General features: G+C 41.1%; 1 protein-coding gene and 1 pseudogene across 3 annotated transcripts in view; one reads left to right on the forward strand and one right to left on the reverse strand.

Annotated features, from left to right (window-relative positions):
* The window catches only part of LOC138161643 (collagen alpha-6(VI) chain-like), a 133,781-nt gene that overhangs the window by 58,793 nt on the left and 48,290 nt on the right, over positions 1-26,698 (reverse strand). For all 3 annotated transcript variants that reach the window (XM_069088398.1, XM_069088400.1, XM_069088399.1), the window contains 12 exons: positions 23,008-23,351; positions 22,325-22,403; positions 18,532-18,686; positions 15,879-15,971; positions 14,693-14,746; positions 12,283-12,354; positions 12,157-12,183; positions 11,444-11,488; positions 11,304-11,357; positions 10,380-10,442; positions 2,763-2,828; positions 1,588-1,641 (listed from right to left, as the gene is read on the reverse strand). In XM_069088398.1, the coding sequence (XP_068944499.1) occupies positions 1,588-1,641; positions 2,763-2,828; positions 10,380-10,442; positions 11,304-11,357; positions 11,444-11,488; positions 12,157-12,183; positions 12,283-12,354; positions 14,693-14,746; positions 15,879-15,971; positions 18,532-18,686; positions 22,325-22,403; positions 23,008-23,351 (1,106 nt within the window). The remainder of the gene's footprint in view (positions 1-1,587; positions 1,642-2,762; positions 2,829-10,379; positions 10,443-11,303; positions 11,358-11,443; positions 11,489-12,156; positions 12,184-12,282; positions 12,355-14,692; positions 14,747-15,878; positions 15,972-18,531; positions 18,687-22,324; positions 22,404-23,007; positions 23,352-26,698) is intronic.
* Positions 12,959-13,580, forward strand: LOC138161444 (large ribosomal subunit protein eL21-like; annotated as a pseudogene).

Below are 26,698 nucleotides of genomic sequence, written 5' to 3' on the forward strand. Positions count from 1 at the left end.
TAACCAGGACTGCCCCCTTTCCTGGGTGGTTTCCCAGCCGACCATTAGCAATGTCTTCCTGCTGGATGCCTCTGTTTTAGCAACTCAGTAAAAAACACTTCCATTGGCTCTTGCCAACTGCGGTTCATCGGTAAGTTGGGGGACTCTGGGCACCAGCTTCCTCCACGAAGTTAACACAATGGAGTCCCATTTTGGAACCCTGACTCAGTCTTACTCTTGAATATCAAACATAACATTCAAATGACACGGATCATGACCATCAGCTGTGATGCCCAAAGAGGGCATAAGACAAGCAGGCAGCAATAATGCTGCTCAGCCTTTCGAGGAGGCTATCACTTCTACAAGATCAGCTTTTTCTCTTTCCATAAGCCATGGAATACTGCCTTATGTACAAAATTATTTAAGATGAAAATGTTTTCCAGGGGTATGTAAGAGAGTCACACCCTTTAGGATGTGAGATGATTAGCTAACACACTATTTTATCCACAGATGCATTAAAGCAGCATTAATGAAATGTATTTTTCCAGAGGCCAATAAATCCTGAACATTTCAGACTCTCTCCCTCCCTCTTCAAATCCATTTTCTTTGCATGCAAAGAGGACTGAATCCTCAGAATATATGAGGATGTTTTTCTCTTGAGGTCACAAGACCAGTCCCACTCTTATCTTCTAACTGAGGAAGGAATCATAAGCTAAACCCAAAAGACTTAAACTAATCAAAACTCAGGCCCAATTCTCCAATATTGTTGTTAGGCTTTGAGGGGAAAAACTACAATTACCTAAGAAAGGGGTTCCAGAAACATACTAAAAAGTTCTAGAAAATATATTAACCTGAGAAAGAACAAATCTAATTTAGAATCTAGTATGAAGTTAAGAATTTATATGCACTTCACTAATCATATTTTCTCCTATCACAAAATATTTTTCCTTGGCTCTTTTATAGTCTGTGCTTTACCAGGCAGTCAAAAGCAGGCCTTATTTCATTTTTTCCATGTATAAAGGCCTGAGTGTTAATGCAGAACAAAAAAATCTGGATTTCACCTAAATACTGACACCTGGGGATGTATTTTGAGGGATGCAGAGTGGCACAGGGTAGAGAATGCTGATTTGGGGTCAGATTCCTGCTCTGTTACACATTACCTATGTGACCTTGGGCAAACCATTTATCTTTTCTGAGGCCTCAGTTTCCTCATCTGTAAAATGAATGGATGGGATGAAATGACTTCTTGAACCCTTTCTGGTTCTAAGCCTATCCTCCCTTCATTCAATATATGAGCAACTCATATACCCAGAGTCACCAGGGTATATCTAAAAGTCTGATTAGAGCCTAGAATTGGTATGACTTCTGTGATGACCTGATCTAGCTCATGGAAGAGAGAACACCCCCCAGGATACTTTCCCCTTGTTGGCAATTTCTGTTGTCCCCAGGCCAGGAGGATGCCCTTGAACTAATGCCAACATTGCTCTCAGAGCTTCCATCATCCTCAGCGTGGGCTGATAACAAGTCCCTGCCCCCAGAGGGGAACCAACCACTGCAGTCACCAAGGCCAGAAAAGGGTTTGGTCTCCAGGTCTAGGTGGGTTCTTACTGTGTCTCCTCGGGAGCCTGGAGACCCTGGTATTCCTGATTGTCCTCTTCGACCCTGTCAAGAAAACAGCAGAAGTTTCATGTTAAGACAAGTGCAAACATTGTTACCCCCTCCCCTCATCATCTTTTAATGAATTTGCAGGAAACCAGAGAAGCCAATGGGGTCAAAGGTGAGAGGTGCTCTCCTTCTGCATCACATTCCAATGGCCATTAATCACATCTTCCTTTGGGGAAATAAGGAAGAGAGGCAGAAAAACACCGACTAGCTAACTCCATCTGTTCACATCTCTCCGACTCACTTTCTGGCATATATGATACCATATGTAAATCAAATCTATCCATCAAATCCTTCCATGCATTCTATTGCCATTTATTGCTAATGAAATATGCTGTATATCAGTCATTAATGTGATCATTTTTTTGGCTTCTTACTTGTGGGTTATCCATCGGTCATCCAGGACTCATTCCTTTGGCTAAGCCACTGTGGTGACTAACACACCACTGATTAACATCTCAAAATACTGTCCTTCCAAAATCCAAATGGAGGGAGGCTAAGTGGCTTTTCAGTCTATCTTATCATTCATGACTCAAAGTAATTCTTCAGTAAAGAGGAGTGAGGGGCAGAAACTAGTCCAAGAAATCCTTTTTTTTTTTCAAAAATAATTTTTTTAAGCAAGGATAAAATTCTTAAATTCAAAAACCTGGTGTGAATCTGTCGCTGTTAAGTCTGTCAGACAGATTTATCTGGAGCATCTGAGGAGTCAAAATCACCCAATTCACACTAACAAGAATATTTTGTTCTTTTACAATGTGCTTCCCCAATGTGTTTGGAAGCAAGAGAACTCTCCTGTTGGCATGAGTTCTATCAAATATCCCTGTATTTTAAACTGGGGAAGAGACATTTCCGTTTAATAGACAAACACACCAGAGTGAAGATTTATCAAGACATTTAGTCCTAGTTCAAAGGAAGAACCAAAAATAGACTTCTGAACTCCTAGATGCCGGTAGGCTAACTGAAGGAGTCACCTTTCAGCTATTACAGAGCTAGACTTTTGTATTTTAAACCAGTCTCTCATCACAGTTTCTCTAGTTTTATGTCTCATCCCCTTATACTTAGACTTCACTATTGTCTTGTGGCCATTTTACAAAAACACTATCAAATCCCCGCATAATTACTTGTCTTCCCCTTTCTCCTTTTCGGCCCATGGGTCCATCTATGATATTGTCCGATCCAGGGTTGCCCTAGGAAAAAAAATAATAATAAAAGACAAGTCAGCAGCTTTTGCTAAGAGAAAAGGCAATTTTTACATCATATCTCCTTGGGTATTTCACAAGATGTCGGGCCAAAAAAAGAAAGAAGCTGGCAATGGAAGTCTCACTCATTTAAGAACAATAAAACAAACAAGCTGTTTGAATGTTCTCCCCTGCATATGGGTAACTAACCTCCTGGCCTTCTATGGTACCTTGGTACCGTCATGGAGAGAATAAAGCTTAAGAACCAGACTACTGATATTAACATAAGAACAGTATTACTTTTTTCAAAATTTTCTTTTACTTTGATTTTTGGAGGGGGGAAGGCAGGGCAACTGGGGTTAAGTGACTTGATCAAGGTCACATAGCTAGTGTTTAGTGTCTGAGGTCAGATTTGAACTCAGGTCTTCCTGACTCCAGGGTCAGTGCTCTATTCACTGCACCACCTAGCCACCCCAACAGTATTACTCTTGAGGTGTTGACCAGCCACAGATGAAGCTATGCGTGGTCCTGACTCTCTCTGCCTCTGCTATTGCTTACTGCCTCCTCCTAAGTCACTCCATGTCTACTCTGTCTGATATCTGGAGAAGGAACAGAAGGTGGGGAAGGTCTCTATTGGCTCTTGGAGGTGCCCTGTTAGGAAAACATGCTCCCAGGTGCAGGAATACTGTGTCCCAGACATGCTCACATGCTGTTGTTCCCTTTTCCTTCCACATCTCTTGCTGCAAAATCCCCCTTTTGTTTCAAGGCCAGCTGAAGAGGGAACCAAAAGAAGTATAAGACTTTGAGAAAAAAAAAACCAACCCGTCAGCATTGATATATTTTTTCCTCCAGAAAATAACCAAAGTCTCTCTATCTTTCCATGTCAGCTAATGACAGATAATTCTCATTAACTTCAACGGAACTATGAGTGGCTAAGGGCAGAACCTAGGAGGAAACCATGTCTAAGTGATGTCAAAACAGCCAACTGGTTTGATCAGTTCTATCAAAGCAGCCACCATTGCCCTAGAAGAATGAAATCAAACCAGTTTTTTGGCTCAGTCCAGTTGTCTGAGGGAATCTGGTGGACAGTCTGGTCCATCTGGTAAACACCACATTAGTCAGTCAACAAATATTTGCTGAGCACACTGGGACATAATTACCCTTTAAATAACAGATGTGGCTTCAAAATGCTGGGTGAAAATATCAGCCAATCTTTATATATACTTTAAGTGTCCTAGAGGAGTACATTATTGAAAGAAATTCTGAAGGGAACAGTTTAATAAATGCAATAATTACCTTCAAATTTGTCTTTATTTTCCCTGAGTTTGAATTTTGGTATATCAAGTTTTCTTAAAATAAGTTAATCTCTATTTTGAGAGAAAAGAATGAGAAGGGACAACTCTGGGGATTTCATTTAATTTCCCAGTGAGGAAACTCCTTCTACCAAAGCAGACTAGTATCTGCTCTGCTTCTCAAAAGTCTAAGAGAGATTTCTGGCAGGCACTAAGACGTTATGTAACTTCAACAAGGTCATGCTGCCAATATTTGTCAGGGAATTGAACCTGGGTCTCCCTGGCTCTGCAGCCAGCTTTTCATGCACTATATCAGTGGTTCTCCAAGTGTGATCCGAGGATACCTAGAGGGTCTCCGATCCCCTCAGGCAGCTTAGGAGGTCAAAATTATTTTCATGATGGTATAAAGATGCTTTCATTTCTTTTTTTTTTTTTTGATGCTTTCATTTCTAATAGGACAAATTTTGATAGATAACGGCTCACATAAAAAATTGTGTGTGGGGGGGAGGGATGTCCTAAATAATTTTTAAGAATCTTAAAGGGGTCCCCAGACTAAAATATTTGAGGACCAGTACTCTATACCATGATGCTTCTAATTATGGAGAGAGAGAAAGAGAGAGAGAGAGACAGACAGACAGACAGACAGACAGACAGAGACAGAGAGACAGAGAGAGACAGAGAGTGTGTATGTATGTGTAGGTTATTAGCAAAGGAGATAGAAAATACTTGGAAATTTTGGACAGATAAACCCCATGTGACTCAGCCCTAAGCCATGTGCTTACAGAAAGAACAACCCCAAGGGGTAGGTATTTTGCTGCTTGTTACAGAGGCAGCACATCTTTGTCTACACAGGGAACAAGTGCTACTAATTTCTCTTTCCTCCCCCATTTGGGTGAACGAAGGAACCATTTAGTTATACATGACCATGGACAGCACCATTCACTTACTACATGAGGATGCTAAGTCTCCTTCCTTACTCCCCTCTCCCCAAAAGAAAGTCCCAATTCTGGGCATGCTCTGCCTTTGTATGGGGGTACTCAGAGGATGCTCTTTCAAAGGAGGAATGGATTAGAATGGATGAATTTCATGGTGGAGCCTTGGGGGAAGGGGAAAGCTTGGGCTCAGAGATACTGGGACTGGAAGACATTTTAGAGGTCCTCATTTTTCAGAGGAAGAATCTGAGGCCCAGAAAGGTCAAGTGATTTGCCTCAAGTCACATAGGGAGTGATTCAAACCCAACTCCTCTGACTCCATGTTCTTCCAATAATACCATACTTCCTCCAATGAAGAACAGGAAAAAGAGGGGGTTGCAAAGCCCTACCACATGTAACTGCTGCCTTGGCAAATTGGAGTAGAGAGCTTGGAATTAACTTTCTACTTTGTATCTGGAGAACCATTTAAAAACCAGTTAGGCTGGGTCCCTACTTAGAAAGATAGTCATAGCAGTAACCAGGACATGGTCACTGCCATTTTGCCACTTGCAATCTTACAGCAGCATAGAAGGAGAAGTTCTAGCACTTAGCTAACAGGAATATTAGTTAACATGACAAGCCAATAGAGAGTGATTGAGGATGCAAGCCCTTCCCATCCTTGCTTGGCTCTCCACCAACCCAAGCATCTCCCCCGGCAGCAGCTTGACATTGGTCAGTCAATGAGTATTTATTAAATGCTTCCAATGTACCAAGCATTGTGCTTGCTGCTGGGAATACAAAGAAAGGTAAACATGGTCCCTGACCCCAAGGAACTTACATTCATATGGGGAGATGACATGTGGATAACATGGGGCCAGGAATGGCCTCCAACAGGAAGAGGGATTTGATCTAAGCCTTGAAGGAAGCCAAGAGGAAAGAAAGGAAGAGGCCGAGGTGGAGAGAGGCCATTCCGGGTGTGGGAGACAATGATCATAAGGCATGGAAAGAGGAGATCATCATCATGTTTACATAATGCTCTAAGGTTTTCAGAGTGTTTTACACATATCTCATTTCATGATAGACATGGAGTGTTGTATGTGAATGGCCAATAGGCCAACTACAGCCAGATTGTAAAGGGAAGAGAGTAAAAGCTAAGAACCTGGATAAGGAGGAAGGGCCAGGTCATGGAGAGCTTTGAACACCAAAGAGAGAGCTTGCTATTTGATCCTGGAGGTGACCAGTCACCACTGGAGCTCATTAAGCAGGGGAATGATAATATGGTCAGTTCTAAGCTTTAGAAAAATGATCCTGGCAGCTGAGCAGAAGGTGGGCTGGAATAGGGAGAGACTTGAAACTGTGTCTTGGGGTGAGGGGAGAAGGAGAAGGGGCCATGATTCATCTCTCTCCCAGGGCTCTAGGGAACACAGGAGGGGGGATGTTTGTGGTACTTGCCCAAGGCACAAAAATCACAGCTATAGCTCTGAATATGTTTAAGAAAGACATGCTTTTCTGGGCCATGCAGGTCAAATAACTGGTCTCACTATGTTTTCTTTGACACAACAGACAATAAGGAGCATTGTGTGAGATCAGTAGAGCTGGCATACAGGAGAGTGTGGCATTCCAAGGGGTTACACTTTCCAGAAATTAGGCTAATGGCACACATGTTATGAATCACCCATCCACATGTATGCTCTCTGCAGACACACACCAGCATTAGTTTCATCAACTCTGCTCTCCCATCCCTTCCTTGAAATAGAAACCCACCAGTACCACACACAAGGACAGGAATCATACCCAGGATAGGGACAAATTTCTGGGTGGGCTGCCGGGGACACAAGAATGAGGCTTGACACACACACATGGTCAAGTGAGGACTGGGATAAATATGGCACTCCAGAGAGCTGACTTTTCAGACTCTCATCTGTCAGCTTGGATGCTCAAGAAATCCAAGTGACATTCAGGCGGTACAACTTCCAAAGGAATTTAAAATTCCACAACTGCTAAACTGGGAAAAATTACCACTGAGCTACACTGATGGAGTCTAGAAATGATCAGAATGAACGTTTGGTTTCTCTAGGTGGGTAACTGAAGCCTCTTACACTGATCTATCTTTTTTTTTGGAGGGCAATTGGGCTTAAGTGACTTGCCCGAGGTCACACAGCTAGTTTTTGTGTGTGTCAGAGGTCAGATTTGAACTCAGGCCCTCCTGAATCCAGGGCCAGTGCTTTATTCACTGCACCACCTAGCCTCCCCTACACTGATCTATCCTAACGTAAGAGCCAGGTTCTTCCAGGGCATGAACTATTTCCTATTTCTAACTCAGGTACCTTAGGAAGCTTCTTGAAAAAGAAGGAATGTAAGAATTATAGGATTCAAAGGAAATGAATTATATTGAAATTCAGTTTTTCAAATATTAAAAACAAGTTCATGGATCCCATGTTAAGAATCCCCCATGGAGGGAAGGTGCTTAATAAATGCTTTTAAAAATTAATTCAATCAATAGGCATTTATTAAGCACCTCCTAGGTGTCAGGCACCATGCCGGCACAGGAGACACAAAGACAGAAACCACACCCAGCATCCATGCTGAACCTCTAAGCCCTTCTCTTTATGAAGTAGGTGCTTGGTGCTTCAAGCTCTCCACAATCTGGTCCCCACCTGACTTTCTGCTCTTCTTTCATCTTTACCCTCTTTCCCCCACACACATACCATCTTGCTTACATTTCCATATCTAGAAAGCACTCCTTTGTCACATCTGCCCCACAGAATCCCTCGATCCTTTTAAAGCCGGCACAGCCACCCCCTCCATAAACCTACTCTCAGCCCCACCAGTTACTGATTCTCTCTCCTTCCTGAAATTATCTTGTCTTAATTCTGGTCCACCCTGTGCTTCCCCCAGAATTCCTTCCAGAATGCAAGCTCTTTGATGGCAGCATTTTTGTGGGATTTGGGTCCCTAGGGTTTATTATGGCACCTGGCACTTAACAGGCAGGCAGGCACCAGCTGTGTGTGCCAGACACAGCGCTGTACTGGGACGGGGTTCAAAGAAGGGCAAAGGATAACTCCTGCCCTCAAAGAGCTTACTATTTAATGAGGAAGCCAACAAGAAAGTACAGACAAGTAGCACCTGGGATAAATCTGAAATGACCAACAGAGACAAAGCCCTGGAATGACACAGGCCTTTAATAAGAGCTCACTGGACTGAAATATTTGCTATTGTTCAGTCATTTTCAGTTGTATCTGTCTCTTTGTTACCCAGTCTGGGGGTTTCTTGGTAGAAATACTGAAGTGGTTTACCATTTCCTTCTCCAGCTCATTTTATAGATAAGGAAACTGAGGCAAAGTGAAATGACTTGCCCAGGGTCACATAGCTAGTGTCTGAGGCCAGATTTGAACTCAGGAAGAGAAGTCTTCCCTGACTCCAGGCCCTGCGCTCCATCCACTGAACCACCTAGCTGCCTGAATTGAAATATATGTTTTTATTAATGCTTATCATACCTATTTCTTTCTCCTACCAACACAGAATTCTATCTCAAGACATGATAACAGGACCTAAAATACTACTTCATGGTTCACTAATGTTTTAACAGCTTTACAGAATATTCTCAGTGATCCCAAGGCATTTGTGCCAATGAAATTCCCGTAGCTCCCATTTGGCACTGGGCATGCTATCTTGTACTGGCATTTTCCTTTAGGCCACGTCTCCCCAGGGAGGCCATGAGCGCCCTGATGGGGCCTTCCAGCCCTGCATCACCAGCGCTCAGCACAATGTCTGTACCTAGGCAGCACTTAAAAAAAATGCCATGATAACTTATAAGCCTGGAGGCTCGATGAAGCTGGGCTCAGTCCTACTTAGTGGAGAGAGGCTCATAAAAACCAGAGAAAGATGACTTTGGATCCCATGGAGTTGGCAACTTGGGTTCTTCCTCAAAGTCACAATATTAATTGCAGTGATAGCTTTTCCAAATGCATAAGTAAATATATAAAAGATCTAGACAATGAGAAATACTATCTGTGTCTTTCCAAGAAAGGTCATCAAACAACCATTTCTTGGTTAATATTTTATTAAAAAACCCCAAACACCCCCTATCATGAATAAGGTTTCTGTATGTGTAGGTATATGATTCACTCCTTGTAAGGCACGCTCCCATAATACGTTCACCATATAGGTCTCCATCCCCTCCCCCCACTAACATTCCATGTCATACATCTTCTCAGACTGGCAGGAACTTGACCCAGGCTTTCACCTGGGCAGGGCAGGTTTCTTGCCAGGGCCCCATCCTCCATGTGGTCTTGCTTACACCAGGGAATTGCTGCACACTCTCTCGTGCCACATGTTGGGACACTGATCTTTTGCCAGTTCCAGCACATCCAAAACAAGGTGATTTCTGCTACAATATTCCCTGGAAGGGATGGGAATGACAGATTCTAGGACACACAAAGGTTTGCCCGCATTGACAGAAGACCCTCTAGGTAGGCTGGCATATCACCCTGTGAGAGCTTCTCAATTCACACAGCTCAGATTTTGGTGGTGCAGCCACCCTGTGCAGAAAAGTTCAGCTTAGAGAGGACTGTGGCATTTCTGACCAGTGAGAGCTCAGCCTGGAGGCTGCCAGCCTCATGCTCAGCCTTCCGATGGAGAGTCACACAGTCGCCATGGTCCTGGCCCTTATCACCTGAGCTACTGCCACAGCTTCCTAACTTCAAGCCAGCTTCAGAACGATTCCCATCGATCCACCTCCCACACAGCCTCTGAAGGGACTTTCCTAACACCCACTTCTCGTCATGTCACTCGATAAACCCTAATGCCTCCTCTTACCTCCAGGGACAAGCAGGACTCCTCGGTTTGATGCTGAAATCTCTTCACAGCCTGACTCGCTCCTATGTTTCCACTCTTCTTCCCCTTGCCTACCTTCCGTGCACTCTGTGGCCCAGCTATCCCATGCATGATCACCATCTTCATATTGGGGTCTCCATGTCTTCCTCCCAGTTCAGCTTCCTTCAAGAGGCTGCTCACATTCTACCTTCTGCATCGGGCTTTTCCTGGTGTCTCCCAGCCCCCGGTGTCTTCCTCCAGCCTCCAAGGACTTGGCATTCAGTTTGCACATATCATGCACATACGTATTATGTAGATGTATGTATGTGCATATATGTGAGCATATGTACACATACACCTTATGAATATATGTTTATATGTGTATATACACATAACCATAATGTCCCCTTTTGAAGGCAAGGCCTATTTCATTTTTGTATTTTTATCTTTAGCACTTAGTGAAATGCCTGGTATACAACAGATGCTTAATGAATGCCTGTTTTATGCCTGTGGTCTGAGTTAACACAGTCAAAGAAACTTACAGGATCCCCTCGCAATCCCCTTTGGCCGCTGTCACCTGGTGGTCCTTTCTTCCCAGGGTTGCCCTAAAAAGAAAAGGGTTCTGTATTATAATATGGATAAAATTTTTCCTCTAAGATATTAAAAAGTTGAAAAAAAAACCTTTCACAATCATTTTTTATTCTATTTAGGTAAATTGGTTTTGAAAGGGTTAAAGTTAAAAAAAAATCTGCCGTTGCATGAACTGAGTCCTAGTGATTAGGACTGTGAAAGCAGCAGCCTTTTAGAAATGTGGTGGGAACCTACTTAGGGACTCCGTCTTCTGGCCCTTGAACTTACTCTTCTAGGCCTTGGTCCTACCTGGTGGTCCCTTTCCCCCACTCTTCTGCCCATGACTACAGCCCCACAGGCACCCTGGATACTTCCGTTCTCTCTTTGCCTTTCTTCTTCCCAAATTTGTTTTCAGGAAGGGGTCTCAAACTCATTTACACTAAGGCATGAAGGTCAGATAAAACAGGGATTTGGTGTACTCCTCTTCCCAGAGGCCATCTGACTCTAGTTCAACGCCTGAAATTTACACATGAGGGAAGTGAGCCCCGGAGAGGTGGAATGACTTGCCCAAGGTCCCATGGGGTAATCAGTTTCAGAGGCAGAATCTGAACCCAGGATCTTTGACTCCAAATGCCACACTTTGCCTACGCCATATTATGCCTTCTGAAGGAATGTCTCTCTAAGTATAGAATTTCTGTTATCTCAGTGGGCACTAAAGATTAGGTTCTATAAGATGGAGGAATTTTTCCTTGAGAAAGCTACAGCTAAAATGTGGATTTTCTTTACTGGCCAGGTTACACCTGATTCCAAGTATAGATTTTTTTTTTTTAGAAATATATCCTTATTTTCTGCTTTTAAATTTAAATCCTGAAAAAACAAGTATCCTAAAATCTCACCTGGGAACCTTCATCTCCCTTTTCTCCTTTTGTACCAGGAAGGCCGCCATCACCCTAATAAGAAAAAATAAAAGGTAAAAAGTCTCTTTCCTCTCAGCAAGAGGCATCTGAAAGTGTAAGATGTGAGATGATGGCTTTACCTGTTCTCCATTGATTCCATCAATCCCGAGTTCCCCAACTTCTCCCTGAAAATGCAGAGTCATCCATGTTATAAAGCCCCTTACACCAAGTGAAATGAAGCCAGACAATAGCCAGAAGCAACAGTAGCAGCAGTAGTAGTAATAGAAACAGCAGCAGAAGTAGCAGAAGCAACAGTAGCAGCAGCAACAGCAACAGTAGCAGCAGCAGCAGCAGCAACAGTAGCAGCAGTAGCAGCAACAGTAGCAGCAGTAGCAGTAATAGAAACAGCAGCAGAAGTAGCAGAAGCAACAGCAGCAGAAGTAGCAGAAGCAACAGTAGCAGCAGCAGAAGCAACAGTAGCAGCAGCAGAAGCAACAGTAGCAGCAGCAGCAATAGTAAGATCAGCAGCAGCCACAATAGTAAGATCAGCAGCAGCCACAATAGTAGCAGTAGTGTGTGTATGCACACATTCTCTCTCCATAAATATTTCTATAGGCTACTGTTAAGCTAAAAAAAATTAAAAAGGACTGAACAACTGAAACGTTTGATGGCAAAGATAAAATGACACGTTATCAAAGAAAGGACCAAACAGATATAATGACAGTGGAAAAGAGGACAATCAGCAGACATTCCATTATAAGTCAGATGTATGACCCTGCTGGTCAGTATGATACAGGTACTTTAAAAATTATCTCTGCTTCCCTCTATATTTCAATGAGCCTTGATACTGTACCTCCTCTCCACTGAGTCCCCTGTTTCCCTGAAAAGAATGAAAAAAAAATAAGAAGAGAGATTAAATTTAGGGAGATGTTATAATACGGTGTCAAAATATTTATCAATGATTTCGAAATCTAGTTACCTTGGGACCTTTGCTTCCATAGCATCCTTTAGTGCCTCCTTCTCCCACTGGTCCAGGGGATCCTCTTTCTCCCTGAGTGAAGAACATACTCTTAAGTAAATATTCAATGCTCTAATAAGGAATTTGGAGATGGCTAGATGGCACAGGGGATTGAGTGCCAGGCCTGGAGTCAGGAAGACTCCTCTTTTTGAGTTCAAATTTGGCCTCAGACACTTAATAGCTAGGTGACCCTGGGCAAGTCACTGAACCTTGTTTGCCTCAGTTTTCTAATCTGTAAAATAAGCTGGAGAAGGAAATGACAAACCAATCCAGTATCTTTGCCAAGAAAACCCCAAGTGGGGTCACAAAGAATAGCACATGATTGAAAAATGAGTGAATAACAAATAAAGAATTCTCCTTGGAAAGGTTGACAAATTACTTGCTATAACATTGTTCTGCAAACAATGGTCTTAGGACTCCTGGGATTTCTCAAGGAACTCATGAGGTCAAAATTAATTCATGTTTTAAATCTAATATTTTAACAATTCAATTGCTATAGCCCATATAAACAAAATCTCCTTGTGTGGGGGGGGAATCCCTGATAATTTTTAAAACTATAAAAGGATCCTGAGAACCACAATGCTAGAAGAAGAACTACAACTGTCTTTGAAGGTTATAATTAGGCTCCACAATTAAGAATAGGGGAGTGGTTCCTTTCCGCCGTCTCCACCATATTCCAGGTACGTGGGGCTCAAGCCGCTCCTGCTTCACGTGAGTTGCCAAAATGACGAACACAAAAGGAAAAAGGAGAGGGACACGGTACATGTTTTCTAGGCCCTTTCGAAAACATGGCGTTGTCCCTTTGGCTACATATATGCGAATATACAAGAAAGGCGATGTTGTAGATATCAAGGGTATGGGCACAGTTCAGCAAGGAAGGCCCCACAAATGTTACCATGGCAAGACTGGACGGGTCTCTAATGTTACTCAGCATGCTGTAGGCATTGTTGTAAACAAACAGGTTAAGGGCAAGATTCTAGCCAAAAGAAATAATGTGCGTATTGAGCATATTAAGCATTCCAAGAGCAGAGACAGCTTCCTGAAGCAGGTAAAGGAAAATGATCAGAAGAAGAAGGAAGCCAAAGAAAAAGACACTTAGGTTCAACTGAAATGCCAGCCTGCTCCACCCAGAGAAGCACACTTTGTGAGAACCAATGGCAAGGAACCTGAGCTGTTGGAACCAATCCCCTATGAATTCATGGCATAAGTGACTAAAAAAAGAACAATAAAAAAATTTTGGATTATGAAAAAAAAAAGAATAGGGGAGTGGGAAATTAGAGCTACTATCATAAAAATCCTTATTTTATAGTCATCTGTCTGTCACTCGGGCATGAGATGCTAAAGAATCTTAAATGAAACCTGATCTAAGATAAATGTATCTGATGAGGACAGGGATATAAATGCATCCAAGTCACAAAAGGTGCATACGTTAAATGAAGTAGCCTTTTCATTATGCGGAAGCCAAGGGGCTGAAGTCTACACTATGGGATGGTAAATTGAAAGGGGAACCATTGGGATCAGATGCTGAGGTGGGATGACGTAGAATTAATTAGGTAAGAGATCTGGAGGTAGGAAGGATCTTAGGTAATCTAACTCTTATCTTACCAACAAGGCTGAGGCCTAGAGAGGTAAAATAGTTTGTCTAAGGTCATGCAGAGGGGGGGATCTGAATTCAAGTCTTGTGATTCCATATTCATTTCCCTTTCTATCTCATTCCAATCCTTAGCACAATACCTAACACACAGGAGGCACTTAATAAATGCTTACTGACTAAATGACTGATGTTGTATCACATGGTGGTATATGGAGTTACAGGAGTATCTTCCATGAGATCAGTAGATAAAAGAATGTGGTTGAGTGGACTCATCTGGGAAAAATGGGATGGTAAGGAGAAAAGGGAAATGAGGTTTGGGGGCCTTGCTGGTCAAGGGGATGGATGGATATGGAGAGTGCAATGAGAAGGTTTTCTGGAGTCCAGAGGCCATGAAGGTCCTGGGGTCATTTCCCATCTCTGGTCCAACGTCATCTGCTGCCATTAAACATGAGCTCACCTTCAATTCTAAGTCTCACATCCTCCCACATCTAGACTCTTCCCAGCAAATCACAAAGAAGAATAAAGGGGGGCTTGAGAATAAGCATGAAGACCACAAAAAATCCTTTCCTGTTGGACTATTTTCCTTGCATCAAAGAGGAGACTTCTGAGGGTGCACAACAGCCCTGGTACAATCAGTGAGCATTGGGTAGCCAGGAGCAAAGGGGATTTGTACATTTCTTTCTTCAGAAGCCATATTCTGAATCAGTCCAAGCAGCACTACATTTGTCCAGTAGGAATATTTCTAATTTAAAAGAAAGCTAAAAAGTGATAACTTACGGGGGCACCTTCTTCTCCCAGGTAGCCTTCACTGCCTTTAATACCCGGAGGTCCCTGAAAACAAGAAAGAAAAAGGGATGTGAGCACTTCTCAAGTCAGCATGGCACTGGGCATTTATTAACCACCTACTATGTGCCAGGCACACTGCTAAGAGTTTTGCAAATAAAAAGAAATGTCAGTTTGTTTCATGGCTCCTCCAGATTCACTTTTCCACACTTAGGCTACATCAATGCAAGTAAATGGGGCACATGGGTCAAGGACCCAGGGAATCTATTATTTTCTTCCATACAACTCTGGACTTCTTTTGTAAACAAACATGGTAACACAATTGGGGAGCATTCCTCTTCCCTAGGGAGGAAAACAACACTCTTTCATCATTCTCCAAATTTTTTTGCACCATGTTATACTTGGTGTAAGCCAATTATATAAACATTTGCTTTCTTTTAAAAAATTGTTCCTACTTTTTGAGCCCTGGGAAGAAAATTCTGCTGGATGAAAACTTGCTGTATAAACACAACCATGTTGATTTGGGAATTATGAACAGAGACAGCTGTAAATCCTTGAAAATAGATGTATCCATACCTAAACACAAAAAATCACTATGGAGTGTATGCATGAGCTCCACTGTCCTATGGTTATATATTGGGCTGGACAATTTTACAGGTAGGATGGCTAGGTGGCACAGTGGACAGAGCACAGGCCTGGAGTCAGAAAGACTCATCTTCCTGAGTTCAAATCTGGCCTCAGAAGCTTACTAGCTGTGTGACCTTGGGCAAGTCACTTCACCCTCTTTGCTTCTGTTTCCTCAACTGTAAAATAATCTAGAGAAAGAAATGGCAAACCACTCTAGTATCTTTGCCAAGAAAATCCAAATGGAATCATGGAGAGTTGGAGACTGATCCATCTATATCTATCTAGATCTAGATAGCTATTGATTATTATCCATCTATATCTATGCATATCATGCACACAAATATATGTCTCCTTCAAAATATCAAGGGCTATTTTTTGTCACAGAAAATGCATGAGCAGCCAATTTAAAATATGAAACTGGAAGCATAGTAAATAATGGCCAGGGCATATAAAGTAACCACCCTACTACTAATAAGCCCATAGCTGCCACTTTCCCCCCCCGGAGGATAAATCCAATCTACATGAAGCAGAGGGTACATGTGAACTAGTCTACCTTCTTCCCTGGTGTTCCGGGTTCTCCAATGACACCATCTCCTCCAGCACACTTGCAAAGCTGACAGCAGCACGTCCTTTCGGCAACGTTAGCCTGGAACAAAACAGAAAAATGTGTGTGTGTGTGTGTGTGTGTGTGTGTGTGTGTGTGTGTTGGTCTAAGTGACTCACATCTCTCCCACACAATCATAGTCACAGTGTTTTGGAAGGAGAAAACATTCATAGGCCATTCCATGAAATCAAGCATTTCCAGGCTAACATGCTTCTCATTTTGTGTCTTTCATTTGGCAGATGATAAAGACTTAAAAATGTGTTCTCTTGTTTCTACCACCATTTTAAATATTACTGACCTGAAACAAAGGTCAAAGAAGGGACCTGAGAAGTCATCAATGCCTAGAAAGTTTCGATGGTTTGTCTAAGGTCATACAGGTAGCAAATAGCAGGTGACCTATCAAAATTCATCCTACTTTATTCATATATATATTTAACCAGTGCAGACTGGTGACTTTTAATTAGCTGTTCAAAAAGACTCAACAAAATAATCCTTGTCTAATAAATAAAGGCACATTTTTCCTCCCAGTTGGTACACCTCTTCTGCAGTAACTTGGCCCTTATAGTCAAATTAGAAGACCTGACGTTATTTAGCTTAACACTAGAGTGAAGGTACGGCAGAGGTAAACATCACCAGAATATCATGTCAACTCAAGAATGGCAGAACCATCTATCAATTACACACCCAGGCTGGGTTTTTTCTTTTTTGTTTGGGGGGGGGGGGGGAGTGACAATGTGGAGACAGAGACAGATTACATACACACACCACACATATATACATATACATATATATATACACATACACACATACACAAACAGTCACATTCTGGTATCCAAAAATTAAGTTTTCAGGCAATTGAAATCTTGGGTTATCAACTACTAAGCATTTTTAAGTGCCTAGTGAACAAATATTCTTAAAATATTTTTTGCCTTCTCATATTGACATTCTTATTCATCTTTAGAAATGCTTAAAGAAGTAACAAGTTTTTTTTTAAATTAAAATTTAAACATTAAAATAAAGAACGTGACATATTTAGTAAATAAACCAACTGGAGCCTTCACTTTGTACATCCCAATGCCAATTTTTCATCGAGTCAATAAACTCACTTTTGCGCAATGTCTCCATGTGGGAGATGACCTAGGGGTAGTGGGAAGAAGGTCAGAGCTTGGGTTTAAATCCTAGCACTTGCTGTTGCTATCTTTGTGTCCTGGGAATGTCACTCTTTCTGGGCCTTGTTTTCTTCATCTATCAGATCAAGGGGTCGCTGGATAATTACAAAAGTCCCTTCCAGCTGTAAACTTATGCTAATGTGTGCCTATGCTGATTATCATAAATAAAGACCTTTCTTTTCATCTGGGCAACATTTAAAGTTTGGGGTGACATTTTATTCAAAGGCATGATTTATCAGCTTCAGGTCTTAATAATGATGATTTTTCAAAGGCAGAGCAAAAACAGAACTGAATAAAAATTGAATAGTATCAAAAATAGACACATCCTGAAAATTCTTCACTGTGGGTCTCATTCTTTCAGCCTTCCTTTTCTTTATCTGCCTCTGCTTTGGAAGAGAGATATTAATGTAATTTCATTGATTCAGATTTGATTAACTTGAAATTTGGATCATGTTTTAAAAATGAAAATGAGACTTGCTAACCAAATGTTGAGCATAAAAAATTATGAGAATATTCACCTATTTAAGACAACAATTCATTTTAAAACAATTTAGAAATGCCCACTTACATGCATATAAGGTAACTGCAATATAGCATTAGCTACTGCATCAGAAAGTAATTGTTTTTATGTGCCAAATACCACAACAAAACTACCTTATTGGTTCATTAAAATAGTGTCACTACCAGACAACATTTGGCTTTGCAAATTAAAATTATAACATGTATTTAAAAGAAATCAAACTATGTTCTCTCATTGGGACTCTTCACTAATTCAAAGGGACTAGTCTGTCCAAATGAGTAAAATTCTATTTCAGATAAATTTACTTCAATCAAGTAAGTTACCATGAAGTTTGTTTTGCAAGCCTTATACATTGTATAAGGGCTAATAATCATTTTTAGTTACTATTACTACTACTACCATTTCAATCACCTATGAATTAAATAATAAGTGTTCCCTCTACAACACAGGTGATGAGTCCTCTTATACACTGCAGATGAGCTCCCAAAGCTGTTATGACTAAAAAATCCACCATCCTGTGGCCATACTGGTTATGAGGTTCTCAGAATTTAGCAGAGGTCCGAGCTTGAAGCCCTTTCCACCTGGAAGAACCGAGGCTCAGCTTTCCCGATATAACCTTCAAAAGTCTAGGGTTGACCACTCCAACTGCAATGAGTCATCAGGGTAGGACTTTTCAGATAATCATAAAAAATAAATATGAAGAACTGCAAGATATAACTTCATGTCATCAGCCTTTCTCCAAAGCACTTACCAGATTTTTTTTTGCCTTTTTGGAGGGCAATTGGGATTAAGTAACTTGCCCAAGTTTACATGGCTAGTTTTTTTGTGTGTGGGTGTTAAGTGTCTGAGGCCAGAACCGAACTTGGGTCCTCCCGACTCTGGGGCCAGCGCTTTACTCACTGTGCCATCTTACCAGATGTTTTGATAGTCTGCTTCCCAAATCTCTCATGCCAATTGTTAACTGAGTCCTATAATCAAATCCTTTCCCAAATTCGATGTACAGAAGGTCAGCTAGGTTATCAGCATCAGAAGCTTCTTCCAAAGCAACTGTTATCAGAGCGTTGAGCCCTATTCAAAAGAGTTTATATTTCTTTAAGAAACTGCTTCAGTTAACATGATGCTTTTGCATATATATTAAAATTATTATTCCAGGGAGACTGCTATGAGTCACATTTATGCAATAAAGCTCTCAACTAATTCTCCATGTCAGAATTTTTCTTCCTCCAGCACAGGCTATAATTGACAAGTACTAATTCTGTAATAAGATGATACTTGAATTAAGTTTCTACAGAATGATTAGGCAGCAGTGAAGAAACTCAAAGAGCTTTCAGCTCTCTAAAGGCTTGAAGGTCAAAGTTTGTCAATCAACATGATTCATGGAGTGCCTACTATGCACAAAGTCCCAAAGGTGAATCCGCAAATTTAGAAGTCTTATAATTAACTCCACCCAGACTTTATAATTTCATTACAAAGAGAATAACCACACCAGAAACTATTAAAAATAGCTGTTTTAGAACACATGAAGAACAAGTTCCAATTAATGCATTGCAAGCTGAGTTACGTATGGAGTGCCACAGGGTGCAGAAGAACCAAAAAATGTTAGTTACAGTGCAATGGATGCTTGGGATAAGTGGATTTGAGATATATTTTTAAGGACATAAAGATGTGAAAAGGAGGAAATTGAGGGTAAAATGCAAAAGGTTGTAGTGGTAGAGGGGGCAAGTCACAATAGACACACCACTGAGGCTGGAGCAGAGGGGCCGTGTCAAGAGGTCATGGGTCATCAGGCATGCAAGGTGAGGCAGCCATAGACAGGTACTGGAAGGAGGGGTTTGGTGAGAGAATAAAGAGAATGTCTCTTAAACTTGTTTGCCAATTTGGAAAAGATATGTTCATCTGATTTATTTTTATTAATGAAGGATTGTCTTTCTAGGCTTGTTTTTCCTAAAGAATTCTAGAGATTGAAAAAAGTGCAAAGATTATGTGAAAAGAGGAAGTGATGACAAGACACACAAAATGACTGTGGGCTTTATTAGGAACAGCTTCTCTGAGGGATGGATGTCGAAGCATCTGAGCATCTCAAACCTCGGAAGATTTGAAGATGCTTTTACCTCTTTAAAAAATGGCTGAAAAAGAAAATTTCAGTCCAAAATCCTGGGAGAACAAAAGAGGAACACAGGTTTTGAATGTAGGGCACAGAACAGAGACTCACATTGTAAATATAAAGCAACACGGATAAATGAATAAATGAATTCAATTAAGTGCTTATTATGCGCCAAGCTTGATGCTAAACACTGGGGATACAGAGACAAAGTCAAGATGGTCTTTGCTCTCTTGGACAGCAAGGTGATGCAGGGGATGAACGCCAGGCTTGAAGTCAAGAAGACCTGAGTTCAAATCTGACCTCAGGCATTTACTACAGCTGTGTGACCCTGGGCATTTCACTTAACCTATGTTGGCCTCAGTGTCCTCAAATGTGAAATGGTAGGATCAAATGAGATAATAATTATAAAGCACTTTGTACAGTGCCTGGCAGATAGTAAGTGCTATATAAATGTTAGCTATGCCCTTCAGGAGTTCACATGCTAAAGAGGAGAAAACCTATATAAAAGAATTCATCTGCTGGGTAGACAGAAAGACCTGGAAGTCCTAAGGGTACAGCAGTGGGGCAGATGGCAAGATTCCTTTGGTTCTTAGGTAGTGCGAGTAGTTCAGATGGAAGCACCCTGAGGTCTAGGGAGCATAGTGACCAGACAGGATGATAGACTATAAAAGCTACAGTCATGATGAGGGACTATGCCCCCCAAGCTTTTGCTTGTTCCCAATGAGCCAGTCTTCATTAGATTTCTAGATAAAATCTGGAAGGGCCTTCACGGGATAAGAGAACTGTGATTTATTAGCTGTGCCATCTTTATTGGGAGTTTGTAAAGAAAAGTAGCTGAAGAACATAGGCTGAAATGGCATGGCAGGAAAAAAAATGCCAGCCAATGTTTTAAGTTTGAATAATGGGAGGATGAAGTGAGAGTTAAGCAGCCCAAGCACCACTAAGGTCAAAGAAAACAATGTATCTCTTAAGGCAAAAGAGAAAGCGGCACTATGACTACACTCTATCTTCTTGGTCACAGATGAACGCCCCTGTATACTTGCCATTCTTTCCTTCTAAAGAGTTCTCTTTATTTCTGGCAGGAACCAAAATCATCAAAATCCAACTTTTGCAACTGATTTCCCCCAAGCGAATGGGAAGGAATTAGATTAATGCTACAAATCTAATTACACAAAGGCCTTTCTTAGAAGGAATCCACCTTCTACCATCTATCAAAAGTCTCCATCTGGAAGAAAACCAAGAACCATCTGTTGCTATCTCAAAAGTACCGCTGCTCATTAAGACCAAACATTCTAATGTCCAGTGTCTTTGATCTGGATAAAGGAATGCTTCTAGAGGTCATAAAGAAGGCCAAGGTCTAAAGGAAGAGAAAGAACTAATAAAAAAACATCTTTACTCTAGAAAGAAGAGTCATCTGACCTAGGCTTTCACTGATATGAGGAATTCTCAGGTGAAGAGATTGCCTCTAGCCATTCAGGTTAGCATCTTTCTGCACCAGATAGCCTTAGAGAACTGCCTAGAATACTGAAAAGATAATTGACTTGACCAAGGTCACAGTGCTTGTATTTGTCAGAAAGAGCTTAACCCAGCTGCTCCCAGATCTGAGGTTTATGTTTCTCTCTCTCCCTCCCTCTGCATCTTCCTTCCCCTCTCCCCTCACCTGCCCCCCCCACACACACATGCACAAGGCTAGCCTTTGTCTAGTAGCTAAGATGGTAAAGAAGATCGTTGCTATGATAACTAGAGCCAGAAGAAATGGTTATATTTTTATTCTCTTGTATCCTATGCAGTGACATCAGATCTGCTATTGATTGCCTAAGTCAATAGCTTGTTGCCAGTTCTTTAAAAACCATTGGTTCATTTATGATCTATGAGTGTGGAAGGAATGGAGAGGCAGCATTCAAATTCATCTGACAAAACTTGCAACAACCTTGGTAAATTGTAAGAGTGCCAAAATAACGTATGAAAATTAACTGAACTGGTAGAAGGTTGGCTTCTGTTACCCCTAATAAAATCTAGGAGAATCATTCTGTGTGATTATGTTATCACTCAGGTTTCAATCCAATGTTTTTATTGCTTTCAAATTATGGCAAGAATAATGGGAATGAAGAATTCCAAGATAAAATATCTAGGAAAATCAGATAAGAAACATGAGACAAAGCACAAATCTCTAAACCAGCAGTTCTCATACATTTTGGTTTCAGGACCCCTTCACACACTTACAAATTAATGAGGAACTCAAAGAAATCTTGTTTCTGCAGATTACCTCTATTGATAGTTACTAATATTGGAAATAAAAATAATCTTAGTATTATTATAAAAATAATTTTGATCTCTGGATCTTCTGAATATGGATCTCATGGACCTGAAGGGTTCCCCAGACTACATTTTGGGAACCTGTTTACTATGGTTAGAGGTGTTCTTAGAGGGAAAAGATATAAACTAAAGTCTTCTAAGTGACCTCTGGGTTGTTCTGCATCAAACTGTCAGCTACAATGGATACACCAATGGAATTAAGAGCTGTCTGCATGCCCTAAAAAGACTTCTGTAGACAGGGGCAGCATCTTTGAATTTTCAAGATTAACTTCACTCTGTATTTTACCTTCTTTTCGGAGCTGATCAGATTTTTGTTCGAGTATTTCAATATCATCATCCAATCCATCTGAAAATAACAGCAAAACCTGGAGAAGGAATTAAAAGGTAAAATGAATAAGAAGAGCCTGGCTGGCAATTTCTATGATGACAAAGAGGTGGAAACAAAGCAGCTTCCCATTGCTTGGGGAACAGCTAAACAAACTGGTATGTATATGTAACGGAATATTACTGTGCTATAAGGAATGATGACTGTGATGAATTCAAAGAAGCATGAGAAGACTTACATGAACTAAGGCAGAGGAAAGTGAGCAGGGGCCAAGAAAACAATATAAACAGTGACCGGAAATATAAACAATGTAAAAAAAATTAAAAGTGAATGTTGCAAAATTATAAAGAATAAATATATCTCAAACAAAGATATATGAGAAAACTCTACTTTTCCCCTTTGCAGAAGTGGACAATCTACAAGTATTTTTAGACTTTTAATATATTGATCAGTTATGCCAATTTCTTTCTTTTCTTGTCTTTGAAAATACTATTTTTTTAAATGGAATGGCTCTAATGAAGGATGAATGGTTGGGATGTTGGGGGAAATTACAGTGATATTTTTAAAAGGCATCAATAAATAATTATATTTGTTTAAAAAGAGCATGATTGTGATCAAAAAGTGACAAATAAGGCAAGACCAACCTTTCCTCGAGTAGCAGATTTATTCTGAAAGGCATCCCAAAGCGAATTCAAGAACGGGGCACTGAGGCGAGATGGTTCCTTAATGGATATATTCTTCAAGGTGTTCAGGATATTTTTGCTGTAGATCTCAAACTTGGGGGAAAATTTATTCATGGCATTTGTCACTTGAAAGGCCACACTGACCTGAGTCTGGGATCCCACCTCACAGCTCACCCCATTTAGGGAGCTGATGGCACGTAACACATCCTGAAGATAAGTCTCCATCCAAGCCTGACCTTGAAATAAGGGCTGTCCTTTCTGCTGAGATGAGATGTCAAAGCCCACAACAACATCCACAAAACAACCTAGACAGAGATGAAACAGGTGTCTTATTAAAAGATAAATAGAATGGGTTGGAATTTCATCTCCATACCTCACCACCATTAAAGGGGCCTTTACTAATAATCATTGGATTTTTATTTCTACTCTGTACACAGAGTGGAAATTGGAGAAAGAAGAGAAAATACAGTAACACAAAAGGGAGAATTTTTATGTTAAAAATTTTAACCGTGCATGATTTTCCATGGTTATAAAATTTGTTATAAAACAGAAACACAGTGTAAGCTGACCTCAAAGTGAGGAAGACCTACGATTATCATCATCATCATAAAATACTTTATTAAGGGCTGACTAGGTGCCAGGCACTGTGTGTTAAGCACTAGAGTCAGAAAGACAAAAATATAGCCCCTGTCCTTAAAGAGCTCATAATCTAACAAGGGACACAATGTACAATTACTTGCAAGATGGAAGGTAAACAGGAAATAACCTCAGACAAATGGAACTAGCAGTGGGAAGGACTGGGAAAGACTTCTTATAGAAGGTGGGTTTTAAACTAAGTCTCTCTATCAGCAGGTAGAATTGAGGAGGAAGAGCATTCCAGGCCATAGAGGTCAGCCAGGGGAGAGGCACACAGTAGGGAGAGTGGCTATCAGGAATAAGCAACAGCATGAGGTCTTTTGTCATTAGACAGTGTAAGAAGACTGGTGAGGTAGGAAGAGCACAGGCCGTGAAGGGCTATGCTGGCTCACACTGGCTCCGTGACCCTGGGTGAGTCATTTATCCTCTTATAATTTAGGCACCTCTCTAAGACTATAAGACACAGAAAAGGTTCAGACTTTAACACTTGTGAGGAAGTTCTTAACCAGCAGCTGCTAAAACCCATGAAATCACAGCTTCATTCCCTAGCCCAATGAAATCTGCAGAGATTAGTATTGATTGATGTCTATAACCTTTACTGAACTTCTGGAGGACATTCTCTAGGTTGTTTTAAAAATTTTACATGTATTCTAGTTACAGGCTTTGCAGAAATACTTACAACTTAAAAAGACGTCACTTTTATCACTAAATCTAGCTAACTGAGTCAACTGATACCATACAACAACACTAATGAAGGAAATGGAAAGCCAAATGGAGAAAAATCTTTAGGGGAAAACCAGGAAATCATTGGGAATATGCTTATTGTCTAAAGTCAGGGATTTTCAATGAATGAAGAAAATAAATGGCAGTGGTGAACTCTGTCTCCCTTTCTTGCTCACTTTGAAAAGAAAAGATCATAATAAAGTAAAAGGCAGGTGTTCTTTCTCTCTCTAAGAGGCAAAGGATCTCAGATGATATCAGATCTTACTAATTTAAGCCTTGGAAGAAAAAAAACATTGTAATTTTAATTAAAAGTACTATCGTTTTTGAAACACCAGGATGAAATGACTATTCAAACAGCCTAACCATGTTTATAGACAGAACTTCCCAGGGACCAATAATCAGAAGTTGGAGTCATCCTGACTTTTTCTCTCCAGCTGGGTTTTGACAAGCACAATTCAGGGTTATGGGTAAATGCCGACATCCCTGCCCTTCTCTCATTAATCTCTGGCTAAATCTAAGAACAGAAACAGCTAGAAGGGGCCTAATGTCTTGGGCCAACCAGTTAAGCAAAACGCATTAGAGGAAAAAAGAAAAAGGAAAAGACACAGGGTCCAAAACCACTTTTAAGAATGTATGACTTGACATGGAGAAGTTGGGGAACAGTCTGCTTTGTTTTAGATCAGTAACTGTGAATTGATGCATTTCTTGGGAAACTTTCCACTTCCCTGACATTGGGTAGTTGCTAACTTTTGCAAGTCTTATAAACCCAGAAAACTAGTTTTATTTCTTTAAGAATTTCTGTTAACTTGTTTCATGGCCACTTAATGGGAACCAGGTTGATCAAAGAGAAAAAAAAAACTAAAGGTACTTTCTGAAGCTGTATTTTTACAAAGAGGTTTGAGGCAAAACAATGCATTGCCAAGAGAGCAGGCCTACAGTCAAGAATACCTGAGTTCAAATTTGACCTCAAACACGTATTAGCTGTGTGACCCTGGGCAAGTCACTTAACCCTGTTTGCCTTGGTTTCCTCATCTGTAAAATGAGCTAGAGAAGGAAATGGAAAACCACTTCAGTATCTTTGCCAAGAAAACCCCAAATAGGATCACAGAGAGTCTAATGTGACAAACGACTCAACAACAATGAAATGCATTAAAGGAAGAGAAAAATTGATTTCCTTTTATTGCTTCCAATTTTTTTTACTAGTCAAGAAGTACTCTATTCAGATGATGAGGGCAAGAGAGAGCAGGCATGGCCAGGAAGAAGGAATGGCATTGATTAAGCACCTATAATGTCCAGAGAAAGGCAACCAAGATGGCAGAGGGCCCTGAGTCCATATCACACGAGGATCTGTTGTTTAACCTGGAGAAGTGAATACCAAGGGAGAACCTGATAGAGGGAAATCTGTAACGAAGGGCAGTTAGGTAGAGGAAATGGTAGATTTCTTCTATTTAATTTCATGGGGCAGAATCAGGACCACAGGTAGAAGTTATGACTGGAGTGAGTCATGAAGCAGGGAGACTAATTAGGGAACTACTGCAATCGTCAAGAAGAGAGATGATGAGAGACTGGGTGGTGGTTATGAGGAGACAGATGTGAGAGTTACTGTGGAGGTAGAATTGACAAGAAGACCTAGCAGCCCATTAGATAATGTCAGTTAAAACCGTGTTGAAGATGATTCCAAGGCTGCAAACCTGCACGAACAGAAGAATGGCTGTGCCCTTGACAGAAAAGAGGGAAATTCCAAAGAAAGAGGTATTGGGGGGGGGAATAATAAGCTCTGCTTTAGACAAATTGAGTTTGAGATTCTCTAAGGAGCATCCAGTTTGAAATAACCAAAAGGGAGTTGGTGATGCAGGAATGGAGCTCAGAGCTAGACACGAATGGCAAGTGCTCTGTGTAGAGACAATGACTGAACCCATGGGAGCTCCTCAGCATCCTCCTAGGTTTTCTAGATGGTCTTCCAAGACATCAGAGCCAAAGATTTCATCCCCCTGGGCCACTTTAATGGGGGGCATCCATTATGAACCTGGGTGTGCTAGTCTTTGGACTATACACTCTGCTGCTGGGTCTAGACCAGAAGCCATCCTGCATGAGCTCGTCAGAGCCAGTCCTCCAAGCCACTTCCTAGACATTTCCACACTGTGCTGCCCACTCCCTGGCCAGCATCCTCACCTTGTCATCATGTGTGTCCCTTTCCCCCTCCCCCATGTGTTATCTTTCCCCATTAGAACATAAACCCCTCGAGGGCAACCACCATCTTGCTTGCTCGTATTTGTACTCTCCGATGTTTAGC

Source organism: Petaurus breviceps, unplaced genomic scaffold, assembly GCF_028583685.1.
Source record: "Petaurus breviceps papuanus isolate PSGF00001 unplaced genomic scaffold, PetGlider_PUasm1.0 185, whole genome shotgun sequence".
Lineage (NCBI taxonomy): Eukaryota > Metazoa > Chordata > Mammalia > Diprotodontia > Petauridae > Petaurus > Petaurus breviceps.